The 18,929-nt window shown below is 31.6% G+C and overlaps 2 protein-coding genes across 3 annotated transcripts in view; both read right to left on the bottom strand.

Moving 5' to 3' along the window:
* The window catches only part of LOC127710509 (VWFA and cache domain-containing protein 1-like), a 165,492-nt gene that overhangs the window by 6,554 nt on the left and 140,009 nt on the right, over positions 1-18,929 (bottom strand). The window lies entirely within an intron of this gene.
* The window catches only part of LOC127710510 (VWFA and cache domain-containing protein 1-like), a 64,108-nt gene that overhangs the window by 6,554 nt on the left and 38,625 nt on the right, over positions 1-18,929 (bottom strand). Inside the window, exons 10-21 of the mRNA XM_052216433.1 lie at positions 16,593-16,866; positions 15,755-15,869; positions 14,953-15,133; positions 14,405-14,541; positions 12,283-12,449; positions 11,573-11,683; positions 10,661-10,762; positions 9,967-10,069; positions 5,948-6,043; positions 4,808-4,945; positions 2,790-2,890; positions 770-889 (exon numbers count right to left, since the gene is read on the bottom strand). Of these exons, the coding sequence (XP_052072393.1) occupies positions 770-889; positions 2,790-2,890; positions 4,808-4,945; positions 5,948-6,043; positions 9,967-10,069; positions 10,661-10,762; positions 11,573-11,683; positions 12,283-12,449; positions 14,405-14,541; positions 14,953-15,133; positions 15,755-15,869; positions 16,593-16,866 (1,645 nt within the window). The remainder of the gene's footprint in view (positions 1-769; positions 890-2,789; positions 2,891-4,807; positions 4,946-5,947; positions 6,044-9,966; positions 10,070-10,660; positions 10,763-11,572; positions 11,684-12,282; positions 12,450-14,404; positions 14,542-14,952; positions 15,134-15,754; positions 15,870-16,592; positions 16,867-18,929) is intronic.

Raw genomic sequence — 18,929 nt, 5'->3', positions numbered from 1 at the left:
GGACGAACGGACAGTCATGAGTAAGACCGTATACTTTCCCTTAAAAGGTGTACAAATACAAGTCTGAGCATCATTTATTCCTTCTATCAGAAGGACAATCGTCAGATGGTAATTAAAAATAAATCAAAAGTAAAATTAACAAAACGTGCATTGGAGGCAACTATAGTTACCGATGTTCAAATCCCATAAATCCATTAAAATAAATTTAATACATAGCATAGTGAAAGACAATAAAATAATGCAATCTTCCGATACTTAGCATGGGTTTCGCGAATAAAAAGGGAAACCGACCAAACAAAATGTGTATAAAAACATAGGAATGACCATTATGAACTCTGAAAATAAAAGTCTGAAATTAAGTCCTAAAAACGCTGTTCTTGCGTCACTAAGGGAGAGAGTCAAGCTTCCTATGAAGAAAAAACGACGCTTAGTCTAATTTGGAAGTAAGCACTCTTATTTGTTAACAAGTTGTAATATAGACAAACAACAGTCTACAAAACACTTTACAGACACCGAAAGACTGCGCAACACGAACCATAAATAAACCTTGGGTGATCTCGAGTGCTCCAGACGATCAAGCCTATCCTGCTTTACTTATTTCACCCTCCCTTTCAGCCTGAGCTTATACAACATATATTTTGTTATTTGTAACCCATACATTTGAGCAAATAAATGAAAAAGGAACCTGACTGTTTTAGTACTCGAACTAATACTGATTAATCCAATAGCCTAGAATATACATTTCATCCCCCTATGAGTAAATACTTACGTTTTAGTGTCTTTTTCATGACAGTTTGGGTTAAAACACGTTTGTAACCCTGTAACGTTGTCCCGTGAACTCGTACCGGAAGTATCAGGGACAGATGCACTGCAAGGATTGCTGGAATGGCTTTAGTAAAAATAAACTTTAGAAGAATAACATGTTGAAGTTGAAGAAACAGTAATTACGATTTTTAAATTTTTCTCGTGTGAAATATAGTTCATATCGGAGTCATGGCATAACTGATGATAAAAAAGTTAAGTTGGTCGTCTATGCTGGTTATAACATAAATGTCATACAACGATCGCTGAATTGTTTTAAAGATTGAAAACCTTTCATGTTCCTTCAAAATGCATTTCATATATTTATACAAATATATGTATCAAAAATCAAAATGCGAGTTTTTATTATTACGATACTCACACAGTCGCATTATTCGCATTAATAAAGACCTCGCAATAATTTCTGAATTTACAGTATTTCTTTAAATATTTCATTTCGGCTTTGCGGCATGCATAGTCATGATTAGTCACGTCGGTTATATGCAGATTCGCAGTATATTTATACTTTAGAAATTATCATACAAGACAAGACAAATTTTGGTGTAAAACTTGTATACAAACCACTGAATTTATTCGCGAGTTGTCAAGTCGAAAATAGGTTTCATACCATTTATGACCTGATCTTCATTGATCAACCATTATCAATTACTTGTACTTAATTGTAACTTATGAAAATAAGAAGATATGGTATGATTGCCAATGAGACAGCTCTCCACAAGAGACCAAATGACACAGAAATTAACAACTATAGGTCACCGTACGGCCTACAACAATGAGTAAAATCCACACCACATAGTCGGCTATAAAAGGCCTCAAAATGGCAAATATAATACAATTCAAACGAGAAAACTAACGGCCAGATTTACGTACAAAATAATGAACAAAAACAAATTTGATAATCAGCAACATACGACAACCACTTAATAACTGGCTCATGACTTGTGACAGGTACACAAACAGAATGTGGCGGGGTTAAACTAGTTTGAAGGCGCGCCAACCCTCCCCTAACCTTGGACAGAGGTGTAACAGTACAACATCAGAACAAACTATAAAAATCAGTTGAAAAGGGCTCAAATCATCAGATCGATACAAAGCTTACATATCACCGACATATATACTAATATGTAAACAAAAAGAGTATTACGGATCTATCCTTTTTTTAACTAACCATGAGAAAGACATTGTTTGACATCATAGTTTGCAAAAGTTTATCCGCAATTGTATGTCTATACATGAATATTGTTTTTATACAATATTGACGATAATAGAAAACATATTAAGTACAATATACAGTTTATTGAATACTACATAGGTATAATATCAACGTTATATATCTATTTTATCTCACAGGATCATTATATATAATGTTATATTTTGCACCTAGAGTACCTATTTTGGTCATACAACTCTAACAGTTTTTACGAATTTATACATCCCTGGCCATCAAAAAATGTGGTTTAAGTGTTTCTGATTTAAGTAAATCCATGAAAGCGCTTTGGACACACAAAGTTTATTTAGTGTTATTTTCATTTCCGTTGACATCGCTTGTATAGGTGAACCACGAGTTTCATCGTTTACCCAAATAGAAATTTGCTGAAGAATTAGTTAAAACCACATACATGTATTCATGTATCTAAGGATATGTAATTTTTCCTCTACCTTAAAAATTGGTATAAAAGAAAATAAATAAATGAATGCACATTTTATTTGTATAATTGGGTATTTTGTCTGACCGTCTTTGGCCTTATTTTGCTATATGTTTGTTTCGTTTATAGTTAACTAATTAAAGTTTATAAAAACAGCATAAAACGCAAAGAATGGTTTACTTTGAATTATATTTAACACTTCTTTGAGATTCACACTGCTGCTTTTCAAAATAACATTTGCATATGTTATTTTATTTTTTAATATAGCTTTTTGTAAGTTGTGTACGTATAATACTTCATTATTGTTGTAATTAAACTTACATGTTGTAAATGTTTAAACAAAAATGATATGTTATGGAATTAAAACAGAGACAATCTTCGCATGGTTTACAGGTTCTTAAATTTGGTTTTATATTTTTATCCTGTAAAAGAATTTGATATACATAATTAGTTTAAATGATTTAGATAATTAGGTAATATTTAAATTGTTCTCAGCTATGTTTTTCTTGCAGTTTTCAAAGTAAGGTCAAAATGGAGTGAATCTTTTTGACTTTTTTTTAAAATCAACCGTCACATCAATGCGAAAAGACACATTAAATTATCTAGATTAAATTGACGCATTCGTTTCATTTCAAACGTAATAAATTTGCCTATTGAAGGTAATAATCGCTATCATGCGTGTATCAAACATTTTCTTATACATATTTGTCTTTGCCTAGTTATCTCATCGGTGTAGACCGTATTCGGTGGTACAATGTACTACATGTGTTAAATACAAAATAGGCTTTATTAGTAGGTTCAATTGTTTTTGTACCTTGTGTCCATCCTTCATATTCGTTTTCCTATAAAGTTGTGTATCATGATTTAGGATTTCCATCTTTACGCGGTTGGAATAGATTTTTCCTATTGTTGTAAATATGAATTATAATATACAAGTAAATAAACTCATCATAGATACCAGGATTGAAATTTTGTATTTGCGCCAGACGCGCGTTTCGTCTATAAGAAGACTCATCAGTGACGCTCGAACCAAAAAAAGTTAAAAATGCAAAATAAAGTACGAAGTTGAAGAGCACTGAGTAACAAAAAATCCTAAAAGTTTTGCCAAATACAGCTAAGGTAATCTATTCCTGAGGTAGAAAAGCCTTAGTATTTCAAACATTCAAAGTTTTGTAAACAGTTAATTTATAATTATGACCATATCAATGATAACTCATGTCAACACAGAAGTGCTGACTACTGGGCTGGTGATACCCTCGTGGAATAAAAACTCCACCAGCAGTGGCATCGACCCAGTGGTTGTAAATAAACTCATCTTAGATACCAGGATTGAAATTTTGTATTTACGCCCGACGCGCATTTCGTCTACAAACGACTCATCAGTGACGCTCGAATAAAAAAATGTTAAAACGGCCAAATAAAGAACGAAGTTGAAGAGCATTGAGGACCAAAAATTCCTAAAAGTTTTGCCGAATACAGCTAAGGTAATCTATTCCTGAGGTAGAAAAGCCTTAGTATTTAAAAAATTCAAAGTTTTGTAAACAGTTTATTTATAATTATGACCATATCAATGATAATGCATGTCAACACAGAATTGCTGACTTCTGGGCTGGTGATACCCTCGATGAAAAAAAATTCCACCAGCAGTAACATCGACTGCAAATTGTGATCTTTTACCAATAGAAAATTGTCACTCCATGTCCGACATGTTTATATTATAAATTTCTAAGGTACAAAAGCTACGTAAATATTTTTTTATCCTTGTTTTTAAATTTGACAACTGGATAAATACTCGTTTTTCATTTAATAGATATATAAAGAATATAAACTGGCAGTTTGCAATTGTTCGCAGCATTACGATCTTAAATCAATCTCATATCAAGGACATAGATAGAAAAATCATTATGGAAAAGCTTAAGGATGTTCGCTGCTCTATTTCAAAATAACAAGCTTTTGAAAAGACTGTTTTAAATTGATAGTATACAAATAACGGAACTTAAACAGAAAAATATTAAAGGTCTGTGCCCTTGTTTTTGATATATAAGTCATTGAAATTTGGCGGGAAGTATCTCTATATCTTTCATACATTTAACATTGACACCATTTTTCTTTCAAAACTATATAAAACAAGGATTTTATAAGATTTTCAAGAATGGAATCTTCAACTATTTGTAATATAGTATAAAAAGAAAATTAAGGGTTAGCGGGCAAAATTTTTAATGGCATTACATATGGATAGAACAAGAGGATTCCCAATATCTGACAAAAAGTCAATAACGAGATCAGCAAACATCCTTAATATGTTGTCAATATTGCAGTGGTTATAATGACATACTTACACAAACACAACCAGTTGTTGATAATGAGGATGGATTTTTGTGTCTTATGATAAAAATATTTGTTTCTGGAATAGGTCTTATTTCAAACTTGTCATTTGTATCTGCAAAGCCTAGTCCACTTCTATTTGGCAAAGTCACCTTCAAAGTAATATTTTGTGAGTTGTTTCTAAGTTCAAGAAATCAAAAAGAATGCAGCAAACTCTTTTTAAGTATCATTTCGTTATAACAACTTCCAAACACTGAACAGTTTGAATAATTAGACGCGAAGTTTATTCCATTTAAGATTTTTTTCAAAAGTCTAAAATGAAAAATAAAAAAATGTATAGTTCTGAAAAATCTATAAATAGATCAAATTAATAAATATTAGGACCAGTTTAACGATTGTTCCTAATTGGAACATGTCAAAATTATACTAACATTGGATACACAATCGGTCAATTGATATGAATTGCACAAAGCTGATACTGATCACTTTTAAGAATGAAAATAATACTTAATTAATTATATGCGCCCGATGCGTATTTCAAGATTAATTTTGTGTACTCGTCCATTACTTTTAAGATTTACTACGTTTGTATATGTTTGTGCAACTAGTAAGGGATCTGCTTCCCCTTCCGGAGCACATGATAGCATCCCCGGTTTTTGGTAGGGTTCGTGTTGCTCAGTCTTTAGTTTTTCTATATAAAAATAAGAAGATGTGGTATGATTGCCAATGAGACAACTCTCCACAAGATACCAAAATGACACAGAAATTAACAACTATAGGTCACCGTACAGCCTTCAACAATGTGTAAAACCCATACCGCATAGTCAGCTATAAAAGGCCCCGAAATGACAAATGTAAAACAGTTCAAACTTATATACAAAATAATGACTGAGAACCAAATATGTTACACAGCAAAAAACGACAACCACTGAATTAAACCATTCATGAATGATGATGTTGTATATCCAAACTGGTGTTTAATCTTTTATACTAAATGTACTTAACTGTCATTATTAGGCCACGCAATGAAACCTTTTGTTGATATCTTGATTTTCGCTCAAATGGTTTATGAAGAAATTGACTGATTTTACCAGTTTTCCTTATTTTTATTATTGCCTGATGCAGAATCTATTAAGTCTGTATGGAAACAATACCCGAAAAGAACGCCTTTCTTTTTTTTCTGCTATGTCCTGACATTCTTGTTCATTCAGTATTAGTTCTTTTTCCAATTCAGCAGCTAGATTAGGTTCCTAGAAATTTACAAAGATCTTTGTACAACTCTGGCTCAATGAACTACAACTGAAAATCGAAAATATAATGCATTTATCTCTTTTATCAATTGAAATATTACTGGTTGAATTATAAAATAGGTGAAAATTTGTATAAAAAGCACATAAAATCGGCAAAAAACCTTCTTAGATTTGTCTTAAAATCATCAAAACTGTAATTTCTAATACCTTTATATTGTTTTTAAAAACTATATGTTGTTGATACATAAATTTTCGTTTTAATGATGTAAAATAAAGAGAGGGTCACCGACTTCGTTTTTACGGTAAACATCATTCAAAGTGGAGTTCTATGTGCAAAAATACCAAAAAAAGGTCGAAATAATCGTAACGTCATCGCTTTGCAGGCCGTAAAACGTTAATTTTTGACGATTCTCAATACCAACTAGGTAACAAATTGTATTAGACAAAAACGAAGTCGGTGATCAAATGAATATTTTATATCATTGAAACAGAAATGTATGTATCAACAACATACAGCTTTGTAAGAAAAATATGTTATTAGAAATTAGAGATTTGATGATTTTAAGACACATTTAAGATGACTTTTCGTCGATTTTATGAGCTTTCTATAAAAATGTTCATCCTTTTTGATAGAATCCAATCAGTAATATTTCAGCTGATAAAAGAGATAGATGCATTTTTTTTTCGATTTTCTGTTATAGTTCAACGAGCCAAGGTTGTATTCAAAATTTTAGCATAATCTGTGACATAGCCCATTTACTGTTCTTTCACCTTAAGTGTTCGTAAAATCATAGGTTATATAAGAACAACTTTTTCCTGGTTATCTGAATGCAAAAAAAGATTGAACAACAATTGCAAATTGTCTGTTGCTTGATATGAAATGGACTCTTTCTTTATAAGTCAGTACTTTAATTTGATATTACCTCATTCTACTATAAGAATTGAATTTATCATGAACGGAAGAGTAAACGCATTGCAGAACACGACCTATTGAACGATTTGATATTAATTAATGATATTTATCGAAAACCTAGAAAAAGTTTGGATAGGGGGATAGACCACTTATACCTTGATATTGATCACAGTTTTCATAGTCAGTAAACCAGGGGTTTGATAAGTAATAACCTGCTCTTCAAAATGTGGTAAGACCAAATGATAATATGTCATCAAATCGCCATCAGTTTTTTACACTTCAGGGGAACGACAGTAAAATTATGAACAAAGATCTGATTTCATCAAAAAAAAATATCTCGTCTCATACTAATAATCTAATAATTGGTTTCCTGGTCAACGAAATAAAAAAAAAAATTGATATATCACTTATGACTTATTCTACGACAGGATAAAGTTTAAAAATTACTAATACAAATTCAATACATTGATTTTTAACACTCTGTTCAATTATAAGTTAACGCTTTTGCTTTAATGACTATTCTCAACTGAAATTCTAACTGATATAGTGTGCCCTTTGAAATGTGCACGGTTATTACCATGATTTGAGTTCATGTTTTCTCTTCAAAATACAACACATGTACTTCGAATATGCTTTTGTAACGGTGTTATATAAATAAAGGCAACAATAGTAAACCGCTGTTCGATAGTCATAATTCGAATAAGCAAAAACAAATCCGGGTTACAAACTAAAACCGAGGGAAACATATCAACTACAAGAGGAAAACAACGGAACAACAGAAACACTGAACTACAACAAAAGCAGACGCCAAAATACATAGAAACGGACTGTAGATAACAACTGCCACATTCCTGACTTGGTACAGGACATTTTAAGAAAAAATGATGGGTTGAACCTGGTTTTATGGCTAGCCAAACCTCCCGCTAATATGGCAATGTTACAAATACCGCTAAAATGACAATACTACGTGACAGAAACATGTGGAATACAGTCCAGACAATCGCAAGATCACTCAGAAAAGAGAAATACATCAATAGATAATATAAAAGTACATTACAACATGTAAACCGCAGAATAACAACGAATACCTCCCACGAATTTACGACAGCAAACCAGGGCACCACGAACGTAATATAAACTGCGCGTCACATGAATAGATCAACGTCACAAAAAGGGACGTATTTTTTGTGACGTTTATATTATCACAGGTAAATTTCTAGAAATAAAATAGATTTGTTTTATTTATTGACACGTACAAGAATATTAAATTGAGATTGAGTTTGTAATGGTGTCATTTTATGTATTTTCTAACCATGACAAGAATATTAAAATGGAATTGTAGTTACTTTAAACTTAAAATCATATAAATGAAGTAGCTGATTTTTTATCTTAATTTTTACATACATATAGAAAATAAAAATAAAATAACTGTAATATAAGGCAAGATCATGCAAGACCAAACAGTAAACACACATGAAGACAAACAACATAAAACAAAAACCCTGTAGACGAACCACGAGTAACTCGACTATACTGACAAATAAAACATTATGTGAAAGGTACCGAAAATACAAATTTCAAACCACAAACGCAATAAACAGACAACAACTCAGCACATAATGACCCACCGGACCCACACGTATAAGAATGTAACAATAACATGCCCGAAAGGGGATATATAAATATCAAACCACGTCGTCTCCAACAGTGAACATAAGACATAACAAAATATCCAACCAGACTTACAAAAGAAACATCAAATTGCAATGTGAATTCACTCGGCAAAACAGTCATAAAGGGGAATAGGTCACGTTCGATACTAAGGAGACCAGACGACGTAGATGGTAAACCACAATCTAAGACGTGGTAAAATATAAATGTCCTTAGTTAGTTTAGACACAGACACATCGTATAGATCAACCAATTCGTGATGGTGTCCATAAAATTTACAGAGTGACATTTTTAATCTTTCCTCCTCATAACTCTGTTGGAGCAGTTTCTGCGTAAGGAGATACTCCTTTGTATGAAGTCCGTATAGTGTGAACATGCTCGAGCATGACGTATCGATAGAGATATGTAACCACCATACGACGGGGCAGAGGGTATGTTACTGCTGAGAAATGGGAAATTGATAATTGGGAAGTTGAATGCATTTAACTTAATAAATAGAAATCAAAAAGTTTAATTTAAGTGGCCTCAAAAGACCTTGCTTGTTTTCTAATTTTGTTTATGTAATTCAAACAGCCTTTTACACACTTATAACACAAGTAAAATTAGAAGATATTTGTTTGAAACAGTCAGTTTGATCCCTTTAACCATGTTATCATGGAATATGTGTTAATATTTAACTGTTTGTTCATCCAGGGAGATTAAGTTATTTTCTTGCTGTGATATTTATTCCGTTGCAGTCAATAATGTGTTGTTCAGACAATTTGAATCAAATAATTTGTTTACTTGTGTGTGCTGCACAGTTGCATGGCAATTACTGAAAATCAAACAAATACAGTTTAAAATGTAATACTTGACAAGGACTGAAACAACACTAAACTAGCTGCAGTGAATAAATATTTATTACCGACAAAATGATAAACATTTTTCATTAATCATCTCACTTACGTTTAAGGATATGTCATGTAAAAATTGTCATTTCAGCCCATATTCCATTTACTAGCGAGAACATAAGATGTACAAGTGCTGTTGCTTTTTTTTTTATTAAATTGCTGCATTATACACATACACTTACTCTTACACTTTTAAAGTTAACTCATCTTATAATTAGACGTATTGAAAATAAGAGATTTAACGATGAAAAGGGAACAATTAACCATTCAAACAAAGTGTATTACATCACTAACAACACCCTAAAGGCTCAATTCATTAACTGAAATGAGTGAACAACAGATTATCATATTGCTAGCTACAGAAGAGCTTTGATGTTAACAATAGGAAATAATAATTGAAAACTTTCTATCAAGGTTAGTTAAAAGGGATGTATAGAAATTAATCATACCTCAACTGTTATATGATTAAACTTCTCGAACTTTGTTTTATTTGAGCTCTCCTTAAATGTTGGGTGCATCACTATAAATCCACTGTCTTCAATAATGATACACCTAAGCAAACGTAATTAAAGTATGTTTAAGCTGCAGATACCTTTTTCTTTAATATCTATTTACATGCAGTAAAAATACAAAATTAAAATAATATAAACCTATTACTTATTGCAATTTGAAAACCTGACAAACACTACCAACAAAAAAGATTGAGCAAACTCCTTTCTTAATGAGAAGTTATCTTAGAGTACTGCAATGTATACGATAAAAATGCACGTTATTGTTCAAATGTCTTGTAATTTATACATTACTTATACACTTTATAGGTTAAAATAGCACGTCTTTAGTAAATTTGTAGACTTGCATAGTGCGTAATATACAGCACTATGCATCAATTACTATAACAGTCTTTGATGATGGTCTTTTATATTGTTAAATAGTAGCATATATGATTTTTTTTTTATTAAATTTGAACAAGCCGTAACATATTGATTTTTTAGATTTTCGATTGTTTGAGAATCAAATATTGTCGATAAATACTAGGATCTAGTTCCGTTAATTCCGTTTAACATTGAATGTTGTCATTTTTTTTTATCATCGCGTTAATTTTGAGTTGTTCACACGGGAAATATAAAGATGTGTGTAAATTACCTGTACTCTGGCAAGGAACAAGATGGGTATACCTGGTCAATGAACCAGCTGAAATATTGCAGTGGGAAATCTGTTCCAACGACAGCTGTTACTTGTTTTGAACTAAATAACAGAAAAGTAAAACAATAAGGAAAAAAAAGAAAAAGAAAAAAAAAGAAAACATGGGGACATTAATACACAAAAGGTAGCAAAAAGAGAGACAACACAAAGGCCAAGGGAAACAAGAAAAGATACGAATTTTGAAAAAGATAGGCAATAAAATACTACACAAAAAGGTAATGATTGGGTTACAAGAAAATGACCAAAACGCGTGAAGTGAGCCAAGAAAATGTTTCATTCTTTTTCTCTAACAGCTATATACAATTTTCAAAATCAGCTGTTTAATTTTTTTCTCGAAATCTACATATGGTTGGCATACTTTGAGTTCTTTGTATGAATAAGAATTAGTAACTCGTTTTAACAGTCAACCAATTCGTGTTAGTGTATGCCTTGATGGTTCTTTTTTTCATTAAAATCTGAAGTGTCATAAAAGGAAATTGCAGTTCAACTCAAAATACATAAAATACATGTTTTCCATTCTGTTGATAATTGTTCTGTATATTTAGATAGGTTCAATTTTTGCTTCTAGAATTTGAATTTTTGTCATTATTCAAAATTCTTCAACTTAAAATGTATGTACATCTGTTTCCTTGAAAACCTTATTATTGCGTCTATTTATGCACTTTAAATAGTGCCAACCTTTTAAAGGGTAGCCGATTGAGATATCTCGCTTTCTTTTATAAAACTTCCTTTTCATTTATTACTCAATTGGATAATTTATTAAAGAAATATTGCTATAGTTACAAATATAACTGATTCAAATAATAGTATTTGACAAATTTTTAAAAAGGGTATACATCTTAACCATCTTACTTTCTTTTGTATATTGTATGTTCTAGGGAAATCAATATTCCAGACCCCCAAGCGTCATCATATGGTGGTGTTACAAACATTGTTTCGGGATGTGCAACGGTTTGTCTAAACCTATAATAATTTTTAAAAGACAACATTGAGCTAATTAAATAATTAATAAGTCTATAAAACAAACGATATTCAATAATTATTAAACTAAGGAATCGAAACATAGATACGAACTTCACACACGCATACAACAAAAGCACAAGAACAATAACCTAAGGTGCTCTGAATTGGTAACAGTAACCGTTGTACTCACTTGTATCTATTCTGTTGTTCGTTAAAAGTAGAAACTGAACGGAACAGGACATATTCGAATATTTGTTTTCTTTTAATAATTGCTTTTACAAATTTCTTTATTTTTTATGAAAGCTGCTAATATGCTTTGATGTGTTTAATTAGGTAGAAGGGTGATACGATATTAAATGGTTCGTGAACTTATCCATGTTATCTTTATAAATAATTTTGTAACAAACTTAACAATTTAAAAAAAAATCTTAATGGTTCAATCAAAAAAAGGAAGGTCAAAGAAATGTATTTCAAACTGACTGTTTCTATGTAGCTTAATTTTAAGATTAATGCTCCTAAACGCTTAGATAATTACTTTGCATTTAATCACCTAAACTTTAACATTCCTACACACTTTTTAGTCTATATTTATCACTTACCAAGCTCGTTTTTTGTGATCATATGTTTTTTCCAATAAAACACCAGGATATGCACGCATGACACCAGATATAGTTCCTACATATCTCCATGCAAGATGCGACGATTTGGTGCGTTTCCAGAATTTTTCTAGTTCATATGTGGCCCATACATCTGGTCTAACTGAATTCTAAGAGTTATGTCACAATATGTTTGTTAAAATATGTGTTTTTGTTGTCGTCAAACACATAACAACGTTAGTAATCTAAATTGATACGCAGTAAAGCACAAATACAATTTCTAGATTTTAATCAAGAGATGACAGACGTAACTGTATCTGCTGTATCCTATTATTGAAGTTACATGTAATAGATGCACTTAACATACATGAAAAGTCACCAAAACCTAAGTTATTTAGTGAGATGACAACATCTAGTTGGTAGAACGTGCATTTGACGGAAGACGCTAGCTTCTTGTCAATTTATTTCAGAAAATCGTTTTTGAATTCAGATACTGTTTAACAATATTAATACCAGTCACATCACAGTGATCAAACAGAAATACTAAAATTTATTAGATAGACAAAGTGTTTAAGAAGCAGTAAATTTACGAATCAAAATATGAGTTTATCGGGTTTTTTTTTAAGATTGATATTTATAAAAAAAAAATAAGTTTCAGTTCGAAAACGATATAATTTACAGTTGTCAGTTTGTTTTCGATCTATGAGTTTGACTGTCCCTCTGGTATCTTTCGTCCCTCTTTTACAACAGTATTAAATCGTTCAAATAAACGCTTGCTAATCGGATTATGTGCAAACTTGATGATCGCTTAAAGTTTATAAGTAGAAGTATGACCTTTTCCTTTTCAAAACACACCCTTTCTGACGCGATAAACGATATGAGCAAGTATAGATCACCGTTCGGCATTCAACAATGAGCAAGACCCATACCGTATAGCTGTTAAAGCCCCGATATGAGAGATGTGACATAATTCAAACGAAAAAACCAGCGTCCTGATTCAAGCGCCACTGATGAGTCTATGAAAACGAAAAGCGCGTCTGGCGTATTAAATGGTAAGCCTGGTACCCTTGAGTTTTTATAACCACTTGGTCGTTGCCACTTGTTGACGTTTCGTCCCCGATGGTATCACAAGATCAGTAGTCATCTTAACAAAATTGAATTATTCTAAACACTGATGTATTTTGTCTCCCTCAAATATATTCCCGTAGCTGTATTTGGACGACTTTTCGGAATTTTTGGTTTTCAACTCTATTCAGAAAGCATGTTTAACTTCGTATATGATTATGTATTCCAGCTATGATGTGATCGCCATTGATGAGTCTGATCTAGACGAAACGCTTGTGTACTAAATGATAAGTCTGGTATCTTTGATGAGTTTATATGACAAAATAACCGACATGATACCAGTTATATAAGATATACAATGTCGATTTCATTGTTTTTATGCCCCACCTACGATAGTAGAGAGACATTATGTTTTTCGGTCTGTGCGACCGTTCGTTCGTCCGTCCGTCCCGCTTCAGGTTAACTTTTTTGGTCGAGGTAATTTTTGATGAAGTTGAAGTCCAATCAACTTGAAACTTAATACACATGTTCCTTATGATATGATCTTTCTAATTTTAATGCCAAATTATAGTTTTGACCCTAAATTTTACGGTTCACTGAACATAGAAAATGATAGTGCCTGTGGGGCATTCGTGTACTAATGACACATTCTTGTTGTAATCTGTCTTAGTCAGCCCGGAATTACCAAAAACTAGATTTGATAATCATTTTGCAGAATATGCATTATCGAACGTCCTACTTTGTTTTTTGTTATCCAAAAACATGAGATAGGGGTAAACGTCTTATTTCCTTAACTTTTCCTATACAATGACCTCCTGATCTTAATGGAATGTTTACAGATTCTCATATAATGTAATTGAGCATCTCATATTCTAATATGATACGAAAAATTAAGATAGGAGGTACATGTACGTAAGAATAGAAATGAATTTGACATTTATTTACGAAGCGGTATTAATGATATTGATGTGTGAGCTCAGTTTCATTTTTACAATAGTGTTAGAGGGTCTGTGTTTTTTAAAGAAAGGTATTCTTAGTAAGCGTATTTCAAGCTAATTACCTTAAATCCCGGATTTTCATCCGATTCTGTGGTAAAATATCGTTTATATTTTGAAACATCTTCAGCTGTTTGATCTTTATCCGTGTATTGGAAAGGACTTAGGAATACAGATGGTGAAAACTTAATGCTGGTTCTTTCTGAAAATGAAGTAGAATCACTAAGTAATTAAGATTGAAAACATTTATGTCTTCGAGTATTAATGACAATTATAGCTTTGATTTTCTTAGTGGTTTTGTCGGTTATATTATCACTAATGTACAACCTTCATCTGTTTTAAATCAAATAAATTATAAGTACGGTGACCCATAGTTTCTAATTTCTTCGTCATTTGGTGTCTTTTGGAGAGTTATCTCATTAACAGCCATACCACATCTTCTTTTGTTTTTATATATAGGATGATACTGCTTCAGGCTATTTGTAGAAAAAAAAAGCATTATCCAAGAAGACACTGAATATATTTGTCTTTGAAATGGCCATGGTGATATATAACAAAATGTTTTCCCCTGCTTATTTGGTCAATAAGAAAAAGATGCTTCTAACTTACAAACCTAATGTTACCCTCCTAGCATTGAACCTACAGTCAGGGTAACTGTCATCTGAAAGGTTTCTGTTGTGGTACATGAACACTTTCTCCAAGTCTCCAGTAATTATTGGGAACTTATATTCAGAAATTGCCGAATATTTTTCATTTCCTAATACAATGCAAATGGAGAAGTCTGTATTTTCTACCTACCAAAACATAGAAATTGACAGATATTTTACATTTGTTAAACATGTAAATTAGGCTGTTAGTTTTCTCGTTTGAATTGATTTACATTGTCATTTCGGGGCCTTTTATAGCTGACTGTGCGGTATGGGTTTTGCTCATTGTTGAAGGCCGTACGGTGACCTATAGTTGTTAATTTCTGTGTCATTTGGTCTCTTGTGGAGAGTTGTCTCATTGGCAATCATACCATATCTTCTTTTTTATATTAACATGTTCAATAGCAATGTAAATGATCACATTTTAAGAAGAATTCAATTTCATAATGGAATTCTAAGTGTTCCCTTATCATTGACTGTGCATAAATCCTGTCATTCAATATTTTGCAGCTCAACACATATCACACTTGTTCATTTTCAAACTACACCAACAGTTGAAAGAATGTTCTCTTTAAAGTAGAAATAATCAATCCGAAATTCAAAGATTTTTAGAGAAGATAATTTGAACTGATAATTAAATCAATAGAAAATACACGTCGTTTTAAAGTTTTTACTTGCAGTCAGTGCTCACGAACTGATCACATATTCCTTATTCCGGACGTAATTAATCTATTAGTATACAAAAATTAGAATACCAAATACACTTACCGAACTCCAAAAGAACGTTGCACTTACGATCCTTATACTAGTTCCATCATTTATCAAATTACCACGTGGAATTGTAAAATATACTGAAGGTAGAGTCTTATTACCAGACATTCCGCTACAACATAGTATTAATACACACACACATATATATACTAAGAACATATATATATATATATATATATATATATATATATTTAAACAAAAAACAATCGATAGATACTACTACTACTAACATACATGTACTAGTATGTGACGAAAAAGATTAGATAAGTAACCAGTGGAAGCTTACTATAAGGTATTAGTTTTGCTTACTATTAGAGGCCATAAGATGATCTATAATTGTCAATACCCTCGTATTGAGGTCTCTAATGACTAGTTGTCTCACCGGATATCATACCACATATCCGTATTTTTTAAATACAGCAAACAAAACAATCTAAAAAACAGAGATTATCAGAATTAAAATGATGTCTACAATAACTAAAATAATGTTAGAGTTCATTATAAATTCTCCTCAGTAACTCTTATGTATTTCTGTTATCTCAGTTGGCCTTTGTATCATATTGATCTCCATTAGACATGCTTACAACACAAATAAAACAAAGACGTTTGTACACTGAATATAAATACATCAAGTATAAACTGCATCACATGGCGCAATGTTCTTATGTTATTTTTATGCGTTAGTGACCATGGATTCATATTTGACAATACAAAATCAAAGAATTGTGATTGCAGTGTAGGTTCGGTTTTATTTGGACACACACTTATTATTAAAAAGGAATTTTGGAGTTTATAGACAAAATTATAACGTCCATCAGTATGCAAAATGAAATACCTTTTTAAATCAGACATTATACTGCCAGACCCAGGAGACCTCTCCAATGTTGTGATGTCAACCAAAACAGGGTCAGTTCTCAAATAAGTAGGATCAGGGAGTAAAGGATGAACAATTGTCCGACCTGTTCTGTCAATCATGAAAGCATATGATGAATTTCCTTCCTCGAAATATTCAACATCCTTCAACAGTTCACTAACTTTAACATCTGTACATGCAACACCGTTAAATCCGTTGGTAATGTTGACTTGTCGACACATCGACGTCATTAAACCTAATTTAAATGATAAACGGAAACGTTAGGGAAATATGCAATTTACGTCACAAATACGATAATAAAACCAAACTAACCATGCTAACGAGTCTTACATTTACGAAATTCAAAGAGCTTGTCCGTGAAACCAAGATCATAAGCAAGACTATATCAAGGGGCTTGACTTGATAACGAGATGAAAGATAAGAAAGTACCATTGTATTTGATTACGAGATAAAAAATAAAAATATATCAAGGGAATTTTCTTTGATGATTATATACATTATAAGAATGTATCACGGGCTAATCTTTGATAACGAAACAATAGATTAATAGGTTTCATAACGATTGAGAATTTGTTATTGCTTGATATCAACTCGAGTTATTTAATTTCAATATGATACTAAACGAGCCTTCGGCGAGTTTATCATAAATATTTAAATTAAATAAAGATATTTGATATCAAGCGATATCCAACTTTCAAGAGTTGTTAAACCTATTTCTCTTATGGTCAACCCTATCATTGTGATAAATTAAAACCATCCGCGAATTGCTGATATAGTCTTTTCTACATACCAGTATGACGTCATTTGTCCTTTTCTGCCGTCCAACATGACCATCAGAAATTTTAAAACTTTGTGTACGCTTAAGAATGTAATAAAATTTTACAAAAAAAAGATTCTGAGGTGAAAAGTGTCAGTATTTGTACATTTTTGAAGAAATCATATATGTTCGTTGCAATTGACGAAATCTACATCGCATTAAACCTTTGAAAGTAATAAATGATCTAACGAATATCCAATGGAAATGTCGTAATATCGTCTCATGATGCTGGATAAGCCAATCAAATTAACGCAGTTTTCGTATCACTTTTTCATATCACACTCCGTGCAGTGTAATACGTTAAATGTCTCTTCACGCAAGAAATAGATAACAGGCCACAACCATAAGAGAAGAGAATATACTAAAAGTCTTGTCTTTCCTAACGAGCTAAAAGATAAGAATAATTCAATGGGCTTGTCTTTGATAACAAGATAAAATCTTATAGAATATTAGGGGCTTGTCTTTGATAAGAAGATCAAAGGTAAGAATATACATTATAATAAGGGGCTTGTCTTTGATAACAAGATAAAAGGTAGGAATATATCAACGGGGTTGTCTATGAAAACCAGATTAAAGGTAAGAATATACATTGTAATAAGGGTCTTATCTTTCTTAACAAGATCAAAGGTAGGAATATGCATTGTGATAAGTGGCTTGTCTTTAATAACAATATCAAAGGTAAAATATGCATTTTAATAAGGGGCTTGTCTTTGGTAGTAAGATCAAAAGTAAGGATTTGCATTGTAATTATGGGCTTGTCTTCGATAACAAGATAAAATCTTATAATATATTAGGGGCTTGTCTTTGATTAGAAGATCAAAGGTAAGAATATAGATTATAATAAGGGGCTTGTCTTTGATAACAAGATGAAAAGTAAGAATACATCAACGGGTTTGTCTATGAAAACAAGATCAAAGGTAAGAGTATGCATTGTAATAATGGTTTTATCTTTGTTAACACGATCAAAGGTAGGAATATGCATTGTAATAAGTGGCTTGTCTTTAATAACAAGATCAAGGGTAAAAATATGCATTTTAATAAGGGGCTTGTCTTTGATAGTAAGATCAAAAGTAAAGATATGCATTGTAATTATGGGCTTATCTTTGCTGACAAGCTAAAAGGTAACAACATATCGAGGGCTTGTCTTTATCAACGATATAATATGTAATAATACATCAAGGGATTTGTCTTTGATAACAAGATCAAACGTAAAAATATGCATTGTAATCAGGTGCTTCATTTTGATAACAAGATAAAAGTTAATAACATATCAAGGGGATTGTCTTAAATAATGAGATAATATGTAATAATACATCGAGGGATTTGTCTTTAATAACACGATCAAAGGTAAAAATATACACTGTAATAAGGGGCTTGTCATTGATAGCACGATCAAAGGTAAAAATATGCATTGTAATAAGGAGCTTGTCTTTGATAACAAGAAAATTGGTGAGCATATATAAACAGGTTTGTCTTTGACA

The sequence above is a fragment of the Mytilus californianus genome, unplaced genomic scaffold (assembly GCF_021869535.1).
Source record: "Mytilus californianus isolate M0D057914Y unplaced genomic scaffold, xbMytCali1.0.p SCAF_8, whole genome shotgun sequence".
Classification (NCBI taxonomy): domain Eukaryota; kingdom Metazoa; phylum Mollusca; class Bivalvia; order Mytilida; family Mytilidae; genus Mytilus; species Mytilus californianus.
Note: the sequence above shows the minus strand (reverse complement) of the source record. Positions and strands in the feature narration are given on the sequence as shown.